This window comes from Magallana gigas, chromosome 10 (genome assembly GCF_963853765.1).
Source record: "Magallana gigas chromosome 10, xbMagGiga1.1, whole genome shotgun sequence".
Classification (NCBI taxonomy): Eukaryota; Metazoa; Mollusca; class Bivalvia; order Ostreida; family Ostreidae; genus Magallana; species Magallana gigas.
The window spans coordinates 12,710,758-12,731,862 of NC_088862.1; the positions used below are offsets into that span (position 1 = coordinate 12,710,758).

The 21,105-nt window shown below is 32.9% G+C and overlaps 1 protein-coding gene across 1 annotated transcript; it reads left to right on the forward strand.

Moving 5' to 3' along the window:
- The first annotated feature begins 13,167 nt into the window (after nt 1-13,167).
- On the forward strand, nt 13,168-20,890 carry LOC136269603 (allene oxide synthase-lipoxygenase protein-like). Its single transcript, XM_066074180.1, has 15 exons — nt 13,168-13,701; nt 13,939-13,983; nt 14,711-14,839; nt 14,931-15,028; nt 15,704-15,836; nt 16,073-16,168; nt 16,254-16,350; nt 17,133-17,250; nt 17,448-17,540; nt 17,730-17,790; nt 18,549-18,660; nt 19,042-19,133; nt 19,217-19,393; nt 19,617-19,780; nt 20,277-20,890. Exons 1-15 carry the CDS (start codon nt 13,240-13,242, stop codon nt 20,389-20,391), a joined length of 1,992 nt encoding a protein of 663 aa, XP_065930252.1. The 5' UTR covers nt 13,168-13,239; the 3' UTR covers nt 20,392-20,890.
- The last annotated feature ends 215 nt before the right edge of the window (nt 20,891-21,105 follow it).

A 21,105-nucleotide genomic window follows, 5' to 3' on the forward strand; every position in this document is an offset into this window, starting at 1 on the left:
AATACCATTGCAATCCATAATCCATTATCTTACTTTTACAGCGCCCGAGTACGCATGCCCTTTGCTACCACCCCCTTCAAAAACAAGGTTCTCAAAGGGGAAACTATGGTCTTTTGGATTGATACTCATAGCTTTCTTTTCTATCTCGTTTAAAATGGATGGCATTCTTCTCAATTTACGATTGACACCTGAAATGAAAAATGAAATAAATATGGCAATTTGAGTTAAAGAATAGAAATTTAAAATCATAGACTACGAGTTGAGAAAAAAGTTTGACTCTCAAAATGACAAAGATAATATTATATTTCATTGCGAAGTTTTCTTGATTAAATAATGGGTGAGGTATTTTAATTTACAATTTTGGCATCTTCTTTTGGATAAATCATGAATATATTAGGATGATCCGTTTTGCATTATTGAAGAAAGCTGATCTCCATCTTTTTTGTTTTTTGCTTTACGATCCCTTTGTTACCTTGTTTGTTACGGCAGTGTATAAAAATAAAAACTTAGAAATGTCAAAATAAGATACAAAAAATGACCGGTGTTACCAGAAGGATTGGGTTTCGCATTTCCAAATTCTTTTTCGTCATCTAGCTTGGACTGTTCGTCAAGATAACGCTTCCTAGCCTCTAAAATTTCTTTGTTTCGAATATCTCCTGGATCTGTCTCGACTTGACTTCCAAAGACGTTCCCCATTTTCTGTAGCGGCCACACCAATTTAAAAAGCCCTTTTGAATACTCTGTAATCTAAAATTGATCCATGTCGCAGTTAGTTATTCGACAAGGGACATAAATTAAAATATAGCTGACGCGGTAATTATACTAATTCATAATTTAATGAGGAGAAGGAAATATACATGTAATGAAAACTTTAAATTCAATTAAGTTTTTTATCGGCAAATTCACATAAAATTGATTTCTTTCTTCTAATTTGCACATTTTCGATAATATATTGGTTTCTCATATTTAAAAAAAAAAGAGTAGCATAATAGTAAGGTTTTGGTCGGAAGGATAACTAACGTCAAAGGAAGACCGTGGTTTCTCATACAGTAAATACAGAGTAACATTTATAATGTTCAGTTTAATGAATTTACTTAATAGAAAATCAAACTTGCGTAAAAAATGATTTTAATTTTACCCCCAACCGCGAGTTCCATTTTACTGTGAACAAAAAAAAATCAAACATGTAGTAATGTATTATATATAATTGTGGTGAAAAGTAGCATATTAATACATATATGTACTTAAACTATGCTCGCTCAGGATCCATATATGTAATTTAGGACAGACACCTAGATGTATGTACCTAACAATACTTCTGTAAAAAGACCAAGCGGCAAACATATTTTTGTCTTATTCATTGTAGAGAAGAAATGAAAATGTAAAAACAAATACTAACACAAAGGTTTATTTGTATGGTCCTTTTTGATCTGATTAGTAGATTTGGTTTTGACGTTAAGGTAGGCTTCAAACCAAACTATCATTTGTATTCCTGTAGGCATAAACAACAGAGAGCGTGGATGCTTATTGTTAGATAATTATTTAATCGTACGGAGTTAAAAACTGTCAATGGTTTCCTCAACAGCATTTGTTGACGCCAATGAATAGTTGTTTAAGAAAAGAATGTAGTTGGTCTTATTATTTCGCTGAAACGCTCTGATTATTTTAAAGTTTGCTAAATAAGACTTAATTCAACACCGGTCTTCATGCATTAATAAATTTTCATCACATACTTTCAAAACTCTAGCATGCTGAGTTTAGGACTTTTTTTCTTCTTAGAAATTGCCGTCGGGAAAAAATTTGTCTTTAATCTTTAAAAAAAGTTATTTTAAAAGATGTTGATGGCATTGACTGCAGGTAAATTGAGGTCTGATACATTTCTCAAATGCAATTATAACAAGGAAATTATTCAAGTTGTTGGACTTCATTTGCCCCTGATATTAAAGTAGAAAAACTGTTTGTAAACGAAAGCGATGACAGTTGTTAGCTTACGCTGCTAAAAATAATATGTTTGTCTTGTATGACAGATTACAATTTTTTTAGAGTAACTCAATGCTTCATCTCTATATTCTATACGTTTAAAAAACTTCTTTCACCAAGCATTTTGAAACTATCAGTATAATTTTTACTCTTTAAAGATACATCTCCTGATTTTTTTTAGGTTTATAGTTGGCTTAAAAGGGACCTAGACACGATGTGTCCCCATTTTCAATGTCTAGTATGATTAATATTGGTAAAACACAGTTATGTTAAGGCTGTCCCAAGCTAAATTTATATCGGAAAAACGATACTATTTTAATTATCGAAAAATAATACTTTAACCGGGCGAACTTCTTAAAACTTTTATGACATAAATTAAGAGCGATATCGAACACTATGTTTGATGCGTTATTTTGACGTTATATATTCTTCTTAGGCACGTGACGTGCGTATCCTAACACAGCAAATGAACTATATAAATCGCATCGGCGTAAGAGATTAATGACATTAAATCAAAAATATTTTTAATGAAAAATCATTCGATAAGTAATGTTTATTGCAGTTCTTGCTTAGGAGGTGGGGGGGGGGGGGGGTTATAAATATTTCAAAATATTGTCGAAACATTTCACATCATCATCGATATTAGGCACATTTTTACCTTTAAGGCTCGATTTAAACAAAATTGGGTCAAATGGTAGGTTTACCCCAACATGATTCACATTGGTACTTGTTTACTCTGCCAAATTCATGTAAAATATACTAAATTGGTATTGATCTTTTACTTGTGCCAATCTGTTTTTTACACCGTCAAATTATTTCCATTCATTAGTTTACACGTAGCAGGGGAAGTCTACAAGCCATGACACTGCCTTGAGGTGTTAAGACACGTTTGGAGTACAGCAAAGCTTTGAGACTTAGGAAACTTTTACATGCTTCCTTTCCTTCGTATTGAGTCGAGACACGTAAACAAATGATTATACATTTTAACGTATGACGTCACAGTGACATCGCGCTTTATTTCCCGCGACAAATTTCGAAGTGGATCAAAGATCTGTAATGCGTGTACTAGCTGTTTCAGTATATACTGCGCTACCTGCCTCAGATGGTTTGTTTTAATATGTTTTAGATAGAGTGATTAGAGACAGGGGCACGGATACAACGCATGTAAATAATTAGATTGCAAAAATAAACACATTTTTTAAAAAGATATGAACAAGGAAAAAAATTAAAGTGAAATAACAACAATGTACACAAGGAAAAAAACCTGTATTTATCGCTAACACTTTTGACCAACTTAAAGACAAATTATATTTTACAGGCTGATCAATTCTCTCCAAAAGTAAAGAACGGTTTCATGAGGTAGCAAGTCTTTGTATTTTGTTAAAAAAATTAAATTTATAAATCTATTTATAATATTCACTCTCTTTCTTTCTTTCTCTCTCTCTCTCTCTGTCTTTCTTCTCTGTGTCTTTCTCCGTGTCTTTCTTTGTGTGTTTCTCTCTCTCTGTCTCTCTCTTCTTTTTTTGTTTTCTGTCTGTTTGTTTTTCTGTATGTCCGTCTTTAATGTTAGTTGATAACTGTCAAAACTAGCTTAAAGTTGACAATGATGCAAGGTTTGTGTAATTCTTGCTGCGCTCGCCACAACGGTAGCACCGTAAAACATATTAAATAGTTATTTACCTAATACGAAGCTTCAAACTGCTGATTTTTTTAATACTCAACATTGAAAATATTGAATTTTGTATCACTATTATTTACGACAGCGTCTATGTAAAGGAATAATGCGGTTTTGTAATGTGAAAAAAAAACTTACCGGATAAGGGGTATTTTTACGTGCTGCTATTTTTTACTAATTTTTACGAGTTTTATTAAATCGTAAAAATTAAACGCGTAAATTTTCACAGAAGTAAAAAAACACCGCACTTAAATTTTCTACATCGTACGTTTGAGATTAATGCTGATGACCTTCAGCTCAGTCCCTGACGGCTGTACATGTAGGTATATTTGAGCGGTTTTGGTCACGTGGTGATAACAGTTCATATCTTTCTATTCAGTCTTGAGTATTTTTTAAAATTACGTATAATGCCACGTTAGTAGCTAGATTTCAATCACTCAGTCAATAACAATGGCGGGGATACGAAGCTATTTCAAACCAGTGTCTACAATGCCATACCCAAATGGATCGCTTAGTTTGAGAGAGAAAGAAAAAGAGAGAGAGAAAATGAATAAACACAATCATTTTAATTAAGGACTTGTTAACAGAAAAACGATTTTCTAATTTATATGTGTGTTAACTGTAACAAAGTCACCATGAAATTTTACGCCTTTTACCACAGATGACATGTCCAATTCGTAAAAAAAATACGCGTAAAAATTCAAATCGCCCTATTTTAAGACATATTCGTAAAAAATAACAGCGGTAAAAATTACCCGTTATACGGTATTACTTTACAATACATTTCCTGCGAACGATTGAAAGGAATGCATATCTTATAAAGAGCAGACAAGTGACTTTCTACACATTGCTGTGAAGTAAATTGGGCAGCCTTAACATACCTGCGTATTTATTCTTCGTCATTGTTTGAAAGTAAAATGTCGAGTTACATGTACTAGGAAGATACAGAGTTTATAATCACTTGTTTTGTAAACATAGTCAATTCAATCAGTTTATTTTGTATACCATGAGTCTTTTAGTCAACGAAATGGTACTTTCCTTACTTCACAATATTTGTAAAACAAGTCTCGAGCTTGGTTTATAATTAAAAAACAACGAATTCTTACCCCCTTTTCCTCTTTCTCTCTCTCTCTCTCTCTTTTTTCTTATAATTTCTCTCTCTCTCTCTCTCTTTTTCTTATAATTTCTTGTTTTGTAAACAACCCCCGATTCTTGTTATTGTTTACAAATGTTTATTATTCTTTTTAAGTTTCAATTTTGTTGTCAAGTTTCTTTTGCTGATAATATTATTTTTGAACATATTCAATCAGTTTCTCTTGTTTGCCACGAGTCATTTAGTCAACAAAACAGTACTGTCCTTACTTGACAATACTTGTTAACAATTATAAGTGTCGAGATTTGTTGATAATTACAGACCCTGAAACGTGCTACTACACCAGTTGCACGGTTCAGTTCGTTACGCTTTTTGAGCGGTACGGTTCGCTTTTTGAACGGTACGATTCGTTATATGAATGGTACGGTTCGGTTTGTGAACGGTACAGTTCGATTTGTGAACGGTACGGTACGCTTTGTGAACGGAACGGTTCGCTTCTTGCACGGTACGCTTTGCTTAAAATAGCTGCACGCTTTGTGAACGGTTTGCGCGCTTTATTAATGAGCTAGGCGTGGCCTGAACGCTTTGATTTTTCTCGATATGATTTTGTTTAGTTTTTGCCCGATCTACTTCAGCAAGGTGGTAATTATGACAAGAATTTTTCTTTATTTATATGATATATTACAAAAGTATTTCAATCGATTTATTTAAAATCGATATCAGAACTTCCATCCGTTCCCCCGTTTTTGATACGTTGCGTGAAACGTGTACTCAGTGACAACCGGGAAGCGGAGGTAATTTTGATTTTGATCAGTCTGTTATTATTTGTATTTAATTTAGATTAATGTAATCATTAAGATAGATTAAAAGAACTGTTTGACTTTAATCCGATATAATTTTGTTGATTCAGCGAGCTGTCGATAATTTTACAAAGCATCTTAAGTTTTTATTTCTATACATGTATTTGAGGTGAAGTCATAAATATTCAAGTTCTTATCCATTTAAAATTGCTATGAAAAATTGCCCCGACTTTATTCCGATATTTCTTTAGTTTCCTCTATCCTTGTATTGATTCTCGGCTAGTTGTTATTATTCATAATTCGTATGATCATTCTTTATTGCGTACTACTGTAGTACTATTGCCGATCGCAGATTGCCCTAGTGAATAGACGATGTGAAATTGATGATAAGATAAACAATGAATTTCAGATAAGATATCTTGAAATCAACTGTTATATGGTTTTTTGACACGAATTTTTGTTCATTTAAATATTGATTCTATGATTTTCTGCAATTGTCCGTATACACAGATCATACCAACATGTAACCCGTCATCGCTTCTCTTATCTGAACTAAGATCGCGTGTGTAGTCAACATATGACTATTAGTTTTTGTTTTTCCGTTAAACTATACATGTACATGTACAATGTAACATATTTCTTACGAAATGTACACAACTGGATATACACAACATGTCAATGATTTATATATATAATGGCGATATTTATCATTCTGTTGAACAAGTGTCCGCTCTTCACTGAATGCATGCGATTTAGCTGACGTTTTACAAATCCTGACTAACCGGTTTATATTTTATTTACCTTTTTACACACATACTTGTTGTAAACAGGACACGAAAAATTACCCGGTTATCAACAAATGAATGCTAAAAGTGATAAATATATAAGAATTTATCTAGTAACAAAAATAATACGGCAGCGAGGGAAAACGACTCAGTATATGAATTATAATCATGAAATCGGAAAGAAATTATTGTTGAATATAATTTAAAATAGGAACACTCTTTTCAATAGGGATTTAAGAAAACATAAAACAAAAACGTTTCATTCGATGATTTTTTTCTAGTCATATAGTAGGAGTCAAGTAGCACGCGGTGCATGGCGTGATCTGTACTGTTATACCTAAACTGATTGACAGGCGAAGCACGTAGAGTCCTGAGATAAAAAAGCTGTGTTTGTGCTTACATGTACTTGTTATCTCATTCAACTGTTTATGATGTAAAAAATCATATTTTGGTACATTAATGTATTCGGTAAATGATATTTTTATCGCAAGTTAATATGTAAAAATTCCTCATGTATAGAGTCGCTGTATTGTTCTACGGATTCTTGGACCGATAGTCTTACGTGTAATTGTTTGTGTCTATTTCTACAGACAGTTCTTTTGGGTTTTTTTTAGAGATTAAGAAAAGCCATGAAACTAACAAAGTAGAAGTAAGATATATTCAGACTATACACACGACAGATTGTAATGAGTTACCTAACAGGTGTCCGTGGAAAGGTGTGAATACCGGCATCTCGTGTACACCTGTTTAAGCGTCCAAATATACAGAGTTAGTTGTAAAGTACAGTAACTGCTAAAACAAAGAAAGACAATAACACCTGTTGTGTATAGAACCAAAGATCAGCTTCTGTACACGTATTTCGCACGAGTGATTTTTGTTCAGGTGAAATCACGACGCCATTACCAGCTATGCGGGAAGTAAAGTTGAAAGTTATTTTATGGAATGCGTGTACTTTTTTCCGTTCAATGCTTGCATTTAATTTACTAAGATTTTGTACATGTATATATTTACAATTTATCATATGAGTGATTTTTTGTTTATTTATTGGTACAAAAATAGCTCAAGAACAAATTACTCGAGTCACCGGTAATATGTAGTTGTCATTTACTACAGCACATATATCAAATTGGTTTAGAAAAAAAAGCGCATGTCTTAAATTGGTTTGAATTTTGATAATATATCAATTGACTAATAAATATATTTGGTAAATTAATTTGAATTTATCTAAGAACAAATTAATTAAAAGGTACCCATTTACGATTACAGATCACAACTTCGCGTTGAAAGGCCCGACAATTTTCTGGGTCTGCGTAACTTAAGTCGACATTTTTTCTTTTTTTAATTTAAAAAGGATATAAAATTATATATATATATATATATATATATATATATATATATATATATATTTCAACCCTTGTTTAGCCATAGTGTATTTATTTCTAAACATACCCTACTTTTTTAACGTCTCGGGTAACGATCTCTCTCTCTCTCTCTCTCTCTCTCTCTCTTCTGAAAATCACTTAAAGCTATGTAAAGTCCAGTATGTACCCATTGTTTCAAACATTTCATAAAAATAATCAAAATAGTATAACTACGAATTGTGTGAACGTTAATATTTTACAATGTTTAAGAAATCGGCGATGCAAGTTTTGTCGAAAAACAAAGAAATGATTTCGATCTAAGAAAGGAAATATTTTTGTGACTGTTTTAATAAGAATAACAGTTTTAAATCTTAGTATGTGTTATCTAATCCCGTATGAAAAATCTAGCAAAATATCAATCTTATCTGGTCAGCGATAATCGCAGCAATGTTAAGCCGTCCCGATGCTAAAATACGGCTGGAAAACGGTATTTTTTTAATCATCGTAAAAATACTTTGACCGGGAGTATTTCTTAAATCTATGATACATTTATTGACACCGATGTTAAACATAACATTTGATGCATTTTTGTAACGTCATATGTACTTTGTAATCACGTGACGGGCGAATCCTGATAATGCGTATGATCTATATAAATCGCATCGGCGCAGGTGATTAATGACATTAAATCATACATATTTTTAATAGAAATCCTTTGTTAAGTCATATACTTTGAAGTTCCTGCTTGGGAAAGAAATAGATATTTCGTTTATGGAGGATATTGAAACATTCCACAAAATCATCAAAATAATGCACATTTTTACTAATCAAAAGCGATTTACATAAAATTGGGGTAAATCCGTAGGTTTGTTTCCCAAGCACGATTCACTTATATTCTCTACCAATATTACGTAAAATATTCTAAAATTGTGTTGATCTTTCACCTGCACCAAGCTGGTTTTACATGCATGGAAATTTCTTCATTCAGTTGTTTACACGTAGCAGGGAGAGTCTCTGGGACAAACCATAGCCTTTTACTTAAAACAAAGTTTTAAAACTGCCGATTATTTGATACTTACGGCGGCGTGGAAGGGCCAGATGAAAAAATAAAAAAATCTTCTTTGTTCGGACAAATAAGCTATTTGTTCGGACGAATAAGTTATTTGTTCGGACGAATTACGATTTGTTCGGACGAATTACGATTTGTTCGGACGAATGAGTTATTTGTTCTGACGAATTAGGATTTGTTCGGACGAATTACATATTTGTTCGGACAAATAAGTTATTTGTTCGGACAAATAAGTTATTTGTTCGGACGAATTAGGATTTGTTAGGACGAATTACGATTTGTTCGGACGAATAAGTTATTTGTTCGGACGAATTACGATTTGTTCGGACGAATTAGATATTTGTTCGGACGAATTACGATTTGTTCGGACAAATTAGGATTTGTTCGGACAAATAAGTTATTTGTTCGGACGATTTAGGATTTGTTCGGACGAATTAGGATTTGTTCGGACGAATTAGATATTTGTTCGGACAAATAACTTATTTTTTCGGACGAATTAGATATTTGTTAGGACGAATAAGTTATTAATAGTGGTACATGTATGAGAGAGAGAGAGAGAGAGAGAGAGAGAGATGTCATAATCATGGATACATAAATGTGAAAAGTCTAATCATTTTACATGATCATGCTTGGATCCAGAAACATTTACCGGGGTGGTGGTGGTGGGGGGGGGGGTCTGATAGATAGTTTTGTTTGCGGGGTGGGGGTCAAGGCCCCCCGACCACCCCGGCTCTAGATCCGAGTATAGATGTATGCCAACTCTAGGCAGCGCAGGTTTTTTCTTTGCTAACTATAAGTTTTATTTCGCGCAATGCCAGAAGAAATGATTCCAATAGTCATAATTATATGATTCCGCAGGTGGATTTCGATTGTTGATGTTTATTTTGAAAATGTAGTCATTCTCCTGTTTACTTGGGACACTGGACATACGAAATTATCTTTCGCCTTAACTTTATACATATACATGTATACGATCAAAGTTAACTGATATACTTCGTGAAATTGTGATAATCGCACAATTAGTTAAGTGACTTATAAAACAAACTAATTTTTACTTATACTTTATAATATAAAGACTACATGTATATTTAGACTACATGTATCTGCTCTGGTTATAATGTAGATGAAAGGGGGGGGGGGGGGTCAAGCCACCCCTTTCCTTCAAATAATAAATTGCTAATGATATAGACATTGGTGTTATACTATCTGACATGTATGCAATATCTGACATATTTTGCTGTCAAGCTCAATTTTCAAACTCTTTCTATCTAAAGGATTGTAGTTATATTATCATGGTGCCATGGGTTTCCGATAGTCTAAAACTAATGTTAACCTTAATGGTTGTCTCATTAGTCAACTTTGAATCTATTTCATTTTTAAAATCAGACATAGCATCAAAAATCGTCGATACAAAATCAAAGTTAGTCGTCATCATATGCAGTTTCTATCTATAAATAACCTGGATGCCACATTCGACCGATAAAAATAGGCGTCAGATGTTTCCGATAGTATGATTCATAAACAATATTTTTCAATAATAGTTAAGAAATATGAGATACAACCTTTTGAAAATATTGTATAAAATTGTCAATTGTTTTGTAAGCTTTTATTTCACCTTAATCGTCCAATTATTTAAATTTTCCCCAGAACTTGATTCAATCAGTTATGATTATTCAATCAGTTATGATTATTGATAATGTTTTTATTTGCGCTCCTAAGATTCCAAACATAAGAAAACTTTACAAAGCCATATGATAATTTTAACATGCAAATACGTCATCAGAGGTCTATTTGACGGACAATAAGTATTTTTATCATTAAATTCTATTTTCATTACTTTTTTGCATTATAGTTAGGATGTTTGGTTATTTTGCTGACTTTATATTATAAAGTATAAGTAAAAATTAGTTTGTTTTATAAGTCACTTAAGTAACTGTGCGATTATCACAATTCCACGAAGCATAGCAGTTAACTTTGATCGTATACATGTATATGTATAAAGTTAAGGCGAAAAATAATTTCGTATGTCCAGTGTCCCAAGTAAACAGGAGAATGACTACATTTTCAAAATAAACATTGACAATCGAAATCCACCTGCGGAATCATATAATTATGACTATTGGAATCATTTCTTCTGGCATTGCGCGAAATAAAACTTAGAGTTGGCATACATCTATACTCGGATCTAGAGCCGGGGTGGTCGGGGGGCCTTGACCCCCACCCCGAAAACAAAACTATCTATCAGACCCCCCCCCCCACCACCACCACCACCACCACCCGGTAAAATTTTCTGGATCCGCGCATGATCATGTAAACTGATTAGACTTTTCACATTTATGTATCCATGATTATGACATCTCTCTCTCTCTCTCTCTCTCTCTCTCTCTCTCTCTCTCTCTTTCTCTCTCTCTCTCTCATACATGTACCACTATTAATAACTTATTCGTCCGAACAAATCCTAATACGTTCGAACAAATCCTAATACGTCCGAACAAATAACTTATTTGTCCGAACAAATAGCTTATTTGTCCGAACAAATAGCTTATTTGTCCGAACAAATAGCTAATTCGTCCGAACAAATCCTAATTCGTCCGAACAAATCCTAATTCGTCCGAACAAATAATTCATTTGTCCGATCGAATCCTAATTCGTTCGAACAAATCCTAATTCGTCCGAGCAAATATCTAATTCGTCCGAACAAATAGCTAATTCGTCCGAACGAATAAGATTATTTTTTTTTTTATCTGGCCCTTCCACGCCGCCGTAGATACTGGTTTTTAATATGAATGAATTTTGTAGGTCTCGCATTAACGGCAGCATCTATGTAAAGGAAACGTGCGGTATTATACTGGTTTGATATAATTCACTTTTAAGGTTAAGAAACATTCCCTGAGAACTATCCACAGGAATGCAGATCGTGACGTCAAAGTTAATTATAACGTCATTTCGTATGCAGTACAGACAAGTGACTTTCTACATATCGCTGTAAAATCCATCGGGAAGCCTTAACATGCCCGCGATCTCCGTCCGCATTCGTCGAAAGACATTAGGTCAATGAGCCGTATATGGAAGTTGCACGCTAATTGCACGGTACGATACGCTTTTTTGTCCGTCTGGAGGCGGGTCTTGCATAAATTATATTGCACGCTTTTTGCACGGTACGGTTCGTTTTGTGAACGGTACGGTACGCTTTGTGAACGGTACGTTTCGTTTTGTGAACGGTACGGTTCGTTTCTTGCACGGAACGGTACGGTTTGTTTTAGAGGTGAAGTAGCACGTTTCAGGGTCTAAAAAAACAACGAATTTTTCACCCCTCTCTCTCTCTCTCTCTCTCTCTCTCTCTCTCTCTCTTTTAGCTTGAACTCTAACTTCAAATTTGGGTCATTCATTCAAAATTCACAAGTACAACGGTGTATTCATTGTACAAAGTGATTCTTAACCGAGTCTTAGCCTGTTTAAAAATTTGAATAGTCTCAACTCATTGTCTACCCAAGTTCTACGAGTATTACCTGGGTTGGGGCAGTTTACGCTTTTTAATCCGTGAAGCGGATTACAAAAAAGCGTAAATTACTCCAACCCAGGTTAAACGAGTATATATATATATATATATATATATATATATATATATATATATATATATATATATATATATATATATGTCTCGAGCTTTGTTTATAATTAAATAACAACAAATTCTTACCCTCCCCCTCTCTCTGTCTCTCTCTCTCTCTTTCTCTCTCTCTCTTCAAATTTGGATTATTCATTCAAAATGCACAAGTAAAACGGTTTATTCATTGGACAAAGTGATCTTAAACCGTGTCTAGGCCCGTTTAAAAGTTTGAATAGACTCATTATGTATATGTAATTTATTTTTTGAAGGATGTGAAACAAAGTTCAAATTAAACAAATATGCTGTCTCGCCAACCAATGTTTGAACTAGCTAACAGCAGGGGGCAGGAATCAAGCAAATGATAGTGTTATCCGGATCTCTCTCTCTCTCTCTCTCTCTCTCTCTCTCTCTCTCTCTCTCTCTCTCTTGCAGCATGAACTCTAACTCTTCAAATTTGGGTTATTCAATCAAAATACACAAGTAAAACGGTTTATTCATTGGACAAAGTGGTCTTAAACCATGTCTAGGCCAGTTTAAGGATTACGTTTACTCAGGGGCGAAAAAAATTCATCTAATAGGAACGAAAAATTACTTATTCTACATTGTAGCCCCACTATTGTGGTGCTATTTATCAATTTCAAATAACCAGGTCAATGACCTACTTTTTCCTCTTTTTTTTTTAAAACAAAGTTCAAATTAAACAAATATGCTGTCTCGTCGACCTAGGTTTGAACTAGCTAACAGCGGGGGGCAGGAGGCAAGCAAATGATAGTGTTATCCGCATCTGTGTCATTTAAAGCATATGTCGTATATAAAAAGGCTAGTTCACACCAACAAATTTACTGAAAGAACATCCACGTTGAACAATGAGTACCTACGAAATCAAAGTCAAGACTGGGGACCGATTGGGAGCCGGGACTGATGCCAAAGTGGAAATAGTTCTACTTGATGGCTCTGGAAGACAAACTAAACCTGCCTATCTAGACAACTGGTTCAGGAACGATTTTGAGGCCAGACAGTTAGATGTTTTCACTATTAAAGATGACACAGATATACCTGATGTTACAGAAATCAAGATACGAAGAGATCAGGCCGGGTTGTTCAGCGATTGGTATGTTGAAAAGATAGAAGTGCTCAACAAGAGGATTGGAACTGCCTCGGTTTTTCCAATTCTTCGTTGGATTCGTCCTGATGTGGACTTGTACGTTGGGAAATTTGATACGCTTCTTCCCCAGTTTGACCCTAGAAGAGATCAGAGAAATGCTGAGCTTGAGCTGAAGAAAAAGCTCTATGAATATGAGGAAAAGGTTTCTGGCCTACCGGTTCAGGTTAATGTTTTACATAATTATTATTTAACATTAATTTTGCATAATATTGTCCGTTTGAAACCACTGTATTGACTTAACAACATACTAGTTTATTAGGTCGTATAAGATGACAGGTATGAATAACAGTATGATAATTTTTTGAAATTTTATGGTAAAGGTTTGACTTAATAAAAAAAATGCCAGTTTTAAATATTAGTAAAAGTATTTACTATTTAGTAATGCAGTTAATTTTATCAGGTTAAAAAGGTTCCCGAGGATGAGGAGTTTTCAATATCTGCAAAGGTAAGATGCATTAATATATTGATCAGCTTTTTTTCTACGGATATTGCTAAAGACCAATTAATTGTCGTATTTGCTAATTTGTAAATAACAATGTTATTATTCTTTAAAAATATTTTTTTCTAAGTGTTAAAAATTGGATTTCCTAATTTGGAAAATTAAATGTAATTGAACTGCGTATACTTTTTAACTTGATACATGTAATACCGGTATTCGATAAAAATTGTCTAGCGCTCTGAGTTTTTCTGATACGGACTTCTCGGTACAGGTAAATGTTCTAATGTCAGGCAACTACAGGACCTACTTACAATGACGTTTGTGAAGATTCACGTTTTTAAGTGCATTTTCCAAAAAGTAGTTTAAACATTTGAATAATTTTAACGTTCAAAAAGGAGGTATTCAGTTTACACAAAAAATAGGCGAACAGAAATGGGGAAGGGCGCTTCAATCACCTTTTGTTCATGCGTCGGTTTGAGTTGTCTGATGCATCATATCTTTTGGTAATCTTTCAGATTATTTGATGGAATAGCTTTAGATGTTCACATCTAATTTACATCAAGTTTGATTCCTATAAGACCTTAAAAAAATACATATACTTCAAACAACAAAAATTATTATTATTTTTGAAAACGTATGAGGGGTCTTAGTTATAGAAAGCCACATGTCTTTGGAGAAATAATAGAAGCAGATACTAAAAAGTCGTGTTTCAACTTTTTTTTCTTGAATTTAGTGGGATCTTCTTAAAAGGAAATTCAGCCTCCTGGCTGGAAAAAGCGTGGAAATGATTTTTGGAAGTGGCTCATGGGAAACATTAGAGGACTTGACTGGTGTCTATTCAAAAACATTCGGAGATCCAAAGGTAAACATCCTTTATGCTTCTATTGTTGTTGAATGTGTTATGGTGTCTATATAACATGCAAATTATGATTTACAAGTTTGTTGTTAAATAGGAAATGGAGAACTGGAAAAGTGATGAGCATTTTGGATGGCAGCGTTTAAACAGTGTCAATCCAAACCTCATTCGTCTTTGCACAGATATACCATCCAAGTAATAATTATATTTGAAAATATTTTACATTAATCATACGACTGTATCAATGGTATTTGATTTGCTACATATAAAACAATTATTGTGATTGGCTTCGGCCAATCACAATTGTGTCAGTATTGGGCATTCGACAGGTTTTAATATTTGCGCACGCATTGCGCCTCGCACTACTTTGTTTACCATGCGACGATGCGAAGACAGCTTCATGTCAATCTTAAATGACTTGTATTTGACTAAAGACCATTATTGTAATGCGTTTTCCTTGATATTAAAACAGTTATACAGTTGCATGATCATTCCAATCACGCTTTTCTTCACAACAACTAATGAATAGAAGTACATTTCGCCTACCAAGAGAAATTTTATTCATTCATTGCTACTCCGAAAATGAACAAAAAACAAAAAGATTTGTCCTATTGATCATGTTTATTGCTTTGAATGCTTTTGCATTACATTAACCTGAAGCTCACCAGTGATATCACATACCGATCATATTTTAAAAAGGACTATTTGTTAACACTTGAGCATGATTCTAAATAACAATAAGATTATATGTATACAAAGTTACATGTATACGCACTCGTTTTCAATACATTGCAAGAAATCATTAACTTATATTAGTTTTATATACTTTGATAGCGGCTTCAAATGACCAATCTATTTATTTACCACTAGGTTCGGGGTGACAGATGAATGTATTAAAGAATGTCTCGATGGACTGACATTGTCGGAAGCCATGTCCAAGAAGCGATTGTTTATCGTTGATCTTGAAATACTTGATGGAATAACTTGTGTTGAAGGTTACATTGTGCGTATAAATTATCCAACAATTACTTGAACATGATTTCATTAAAGCATCTGCTTAAGATTTATTTTTTTAAGTTAACCATGATAACTATTTTATCATTTGCAGGTTTGTTGATAAACTTAACTATGCTTTTTAAATACTCTTCGTGAGTAAAGATGAGAAGAAATATTTACATCTTAGAATACAATAAAGATATTTACAATGTTCATTTATTTTTCTTTGCGTTTATTGTACAGTCCCCAGTTCCGATAGCCCTGCTCTTTGTTAACGGTACTGGGAAACTCATGCCCGTAGCCATCCAACTTTTTCAACAGAAAGGACCGGAAAACCCCGTAAGACTCTTGCATACATTTATTTTACATCATTTTGTAATACATGTTAAATGGGCTGTTCACTAATAAGATGATTTTCATTCAGGTTTTTGTACCGACTGATCCACCGTATACCTGGCTTTTTGCCAAAATGTGGTACAATGTTGCGGATGCAAATTATCACCAAGCCTTAACCCACTTAGGTATTGAATTTATCTAGATAAAAATAAACCTGTCGAGCTTTAAAGTACATGTAGTAGATAACAATTAACACTAGATAACACGATCTGTTTTCATATATCCGAGTCTCTTTCGGGACCAGACATAATTGTATTAATCCTTAAATTCTTTATGTATTGTTAATTGTTCGTCAGAGTCACGCATATGTTGATTGAACACGTTTAGTTTTTCTGACTAATCACAAGATAACTGGGACCAAAATTAGTAATACTGATCGTTACAGAAAGAAAAACATGAACTAGGGACTTCGTTATTCCCAAACAACAAATCGGATTTAATTCTTAAAAACATATAGCGATAAGATTAAATATAGTGCTATTATTAGGTGTTAAAGGTAAAACTATGTACACTACTGAGATTAAGAAAAAGTGAGACAAATATTTTCATTTTAAGGGCCATTGACTATTGATACATGTAATAGAGTCATTTTGCAAACATGAATATGAACGTATTGATTTGTTGATTATGTGTTTTTACAAACGTTTATGTATTTTTAAACCATATTTTGCGCAAAAGTACGAAGAAATCGAAATACACGAAAATGGGATAAATGGGTGTAATATTCGTAACATATAGTCCACTTTGATAATACAGCAAACGTTTGAGTATTATTTGCATAGCCATTGTGTTCAATCCTATATTTAAGGCGTTAAGACTTATTATGAGGGGATATTGAAATATTTAAAATGCAAATGTTAACCCAAATATTACAAACAAAATCAACAACAATATAATTTTTTTGAAGGTTTCACACATTTATTAATGGAAGGGATATGTGTAGCAACAAATAGATGTCTCTCGCCATCACATCCAATGTTCAAATTGTTGGCGCCTCATTTTCTTTTTATTATCGCCATTAACAGGTAAGTGTACATAAATGTTACAGTATTAAATTATTTTAAAAAATATTTTGAAATCAGTATTTCTTTAGCATTTCAGAAATATTGCGAACGTACCGAAAAATGTATGAGGCATCATATGAATTATTTATACAAAAATTTAAAAAAAAATTACATATAAGTCTATGAAATAAATTCTCTTTCTTTATGTTGTTTGGTAGTCGTGGTCTCAACTATTTGGTCTCACCAGGTGGATGGATTGATAAAACAATGGCGATTGGGGCTGTCGGCATTTTGGAACTTACTAAGAAAGGGTTAGTTCTTGTATTCACCTTTATATTCCGAAGATTCACTGACTTGCACTTGCGAACAGAGCTAATTCTTCCAACAATCGTACCACGTGGATTGGGGCTTGATCCAAAACACGCAAACATTTTTGTTCGTTTTATTTGACCCTTTATTCGAATTGAGATTTATTCTACACTTTGTTTTGAATAAAATAGTGCTGACTCCTGGAGGATGAACATCGAGGGAAACTACGCAGAGTTTCTAAAAAGCAGAGGAGTAAGTGTTTTTTTTCTTCCACAACAAAAATTGTTTGTGAATATTTATGTATAACTGATATGGTGGTGTTCTGTTTGATACAATACAACTGAAGCCTTTGACAAAAAAATGAGAATTGCTATTTATTAAATAACATAATAAATGACAAAGTACAAAATGCCAAAAAAAAAACCAGCAAAAATTTAAACTACAAAAATCACAATACTCTTAATCAAAGGAATAATCCTAATATAAAAAACTAAATAAATAACGCAGAATTGTAACTAGAATAAACAGAGAGCAAATGACAATGGAACATGGACATTTCTATTTACAAAAAAGATGGAGTATCTACACAGAACGTAAGACAATAAACCATGGCCATTTCATATACAAAAATGTGAAACTTTGCAGATTTTCTAATAGCAGAGGAGTAAGAGTTTATTTTGTCTACCATAACGAAACACATGTAAATTATATATATATATATATATATATATATATATATATATATATATATATATATATATATATATATATATATATATATGTATGTATGTATATTCGTGGGATTCGTTGGTACCTCTCATCCACGAATTAACATCCTCCACGAATTAATAAATTAGGGTAATAAAGTCATATTTCCTTTGTAGGTTTAAGAGAATACACGAAATTACGTCCCCATGAACCTGTAAAATTTAGGCAATCCATGAAAATTGGCCCTCACGAAATTAAATTATTCCACAGTATTGTAATTAACTTTTTACATATTTTGATAGGTGTATTGCAATGATGGGTCAATTTTGCCGACCTTTTATCAGCGGGATGACTCGATGATGTTATATGAAGCAATTCGTGACTACGTGACTAAATATGTCAACTTGTATTATGGTGAGTGTAGAAATGAACAGAAATATCAAATGAGTTCTATAGGTTTGTAAAAAGATTGAAAGTATATATTTTCACTGTATAATGTTTATTCCCTTACAATAATGATAACTAAAGGTTACTGTTCAAATGCCACGTTTTAATGTCTTGTTTTTTTTTTAAATCAGATTTTTAAAATAGTTACCAAGAACCATCAAGTCAAAATGTTGTGTTGAGATTTTTACTCTTTTGAAATTAAATAATGTTAAATCCACATTTATTAAAAGAAAACAGTCATAACATATATAGTGAGTCACGTTCATCAATACTTTAAAATGCATCTTAAATGTCATTAGATCTTTTCTTCACTAAGTTTACGTGCATATATAATTATGTTGTCTTTAGACACTAATGACAAGATCATTCACGATGTGGAAATTCAGACGTTTGGACAAGAACTGACCAAGTCAAAGTCAGATGGAGGGTGTGGAATTCTGGTAAGTCATTATTTAATATTTGCACTATGTGGTTGACAGTTGCATTTGTTTTTAATTTCAATCATTTTATTTGTTTATTATAGGGCGTCCCTTTTGAAAACGGAAAGTTCAGCAAAGCGGATCAGCTGATAGAGGTTTTCACATCCGTGATATTTTCCAGCAGCGTTTTACATGCTGCTTCAAACTTTCCTCAGTATGATGCTTACGGATTTCCCCCCAACTATCCTACAAAAATTAGAGGAGTTCCGCCGAAGAATAAAGTACGTCAAAATGATAATAATAAATTTTATACTTTCAAATTGTCATAATAATCGTATAAATTTGCAGCGCTATTTCTAAAATATATTGGATAGTTCAAAATTATTTTCACTTTTTTTTTTTTACAAATTAAATAAAAATGCTTACAAATGAGCCTGAAATTCATGTTGATCCATAAAATATGAGCTTTTATTTTTTTTCTCAACCCGGTTAATATATGTTCAGAACCCACTGAAAGAGGAAGACATCGTAAAAAGCTTGATAGATAAGTCTACAACACTGGACGCAATGGTCATCACTCGAATCCTCAGTGAAAGAAGTACCAACGCTCTAGGAGACTTTGAAGTCACCTACACGTATGATCCCGCTGCAGTCAAAATTGTAGAGGAGTAAGTGTCATGGAATAATGTATGCAGGGTTATTTTCGGTCCGTGTTATTTTCGCCCTTCTTCCCTGCAAACGGCTTTGCCTCGTCTTAAAAACGACCAAACATGGGGCGCAAAAAATGGGAACGAGTATTGCCCTGCCTACATTACATGTACATATAAGTTTCAGCACTTATTGAACACGAAATGGGATTCTTTGACGTGATAGTCGAAAAAGTTTGATAAAAAGGGATATCTCGTTTTATTTTCAATTATTTCTTCTTATTAAGTTCATTACAATAAGGCGGTGCAAATGAACTTTTGTGATAGAGAATGAACTGTAAACAGACAAACATTGATGCTGATCATAAATCAAGATTTATATGTTTCGTTACATCAACATTGTGTATGTATATGAATTTATAATTTTAAGTTCACCACCTGTTGGACACGTAAGTTACGAAAAAATCATCGTTTTATTACCTTTTTCATATTTACATTTTTTAAAAATTAATTTCAGATTTAGACAAAACTTAAAGGACATCAGTTTGAAAATGCATCAAAGAAATGAAAAATTGGTGCAAAAATATGAATATCTCTATCCGGAAGAAATTCCAAATTCCATCAGTACCTAACCTACAATTGAGAATCCAGAGGTGATTCACAAAACTGAAAACGAAATCATATGGAACATGATACGAATGAAGTTCACATTCTTTATTGCATGTATTAAAAACAAAAATAATATCTTTAGTTATCTGTTAGAGACTTTTTTTTAGATTTCTTTTTCTTTTGAGATTTGGTGATGGGAATATTAAAATATATTAAATTCAATTCATGTTATGGTACATGTATGGTATTATGATATTTTCGTTATTTTTAATTTTATGATATTCATGTTTGAGCATATTTTAATTTGTAATCAAAGGCTAATATTGAGCTTTGTATTTAATATGCTTGTGCAAGTTCATGTATGATAATATCAATAGCATATACTTATAATTTGAATGTACATGTGTTAATAAAGCAGAAAATAAAAAAAAGAATAGGAGAAAAAAATCTTCGTTCATATTTTTCAAAACCACCTTATAAAAATGTTGTACTTTTAAAAGTTATTTCAGTGCAAACCCACTTAAAGTACTAGATTTCTATAGGGCTGTTGTGTAACAATATTTTGTGTAACATTAACTGGACATCTAGGTCCCAAAATATAAACATTATTTTGCTAATCCTTTTGTGTAAATGTAAAGTTCGATCACAAGTAAGCTGCTGAATACTATAAATGTACAACTATAAAAACTGTATTCATAGATCATACAAATTAGAGTTTTGACTAAATCTAATTTTCG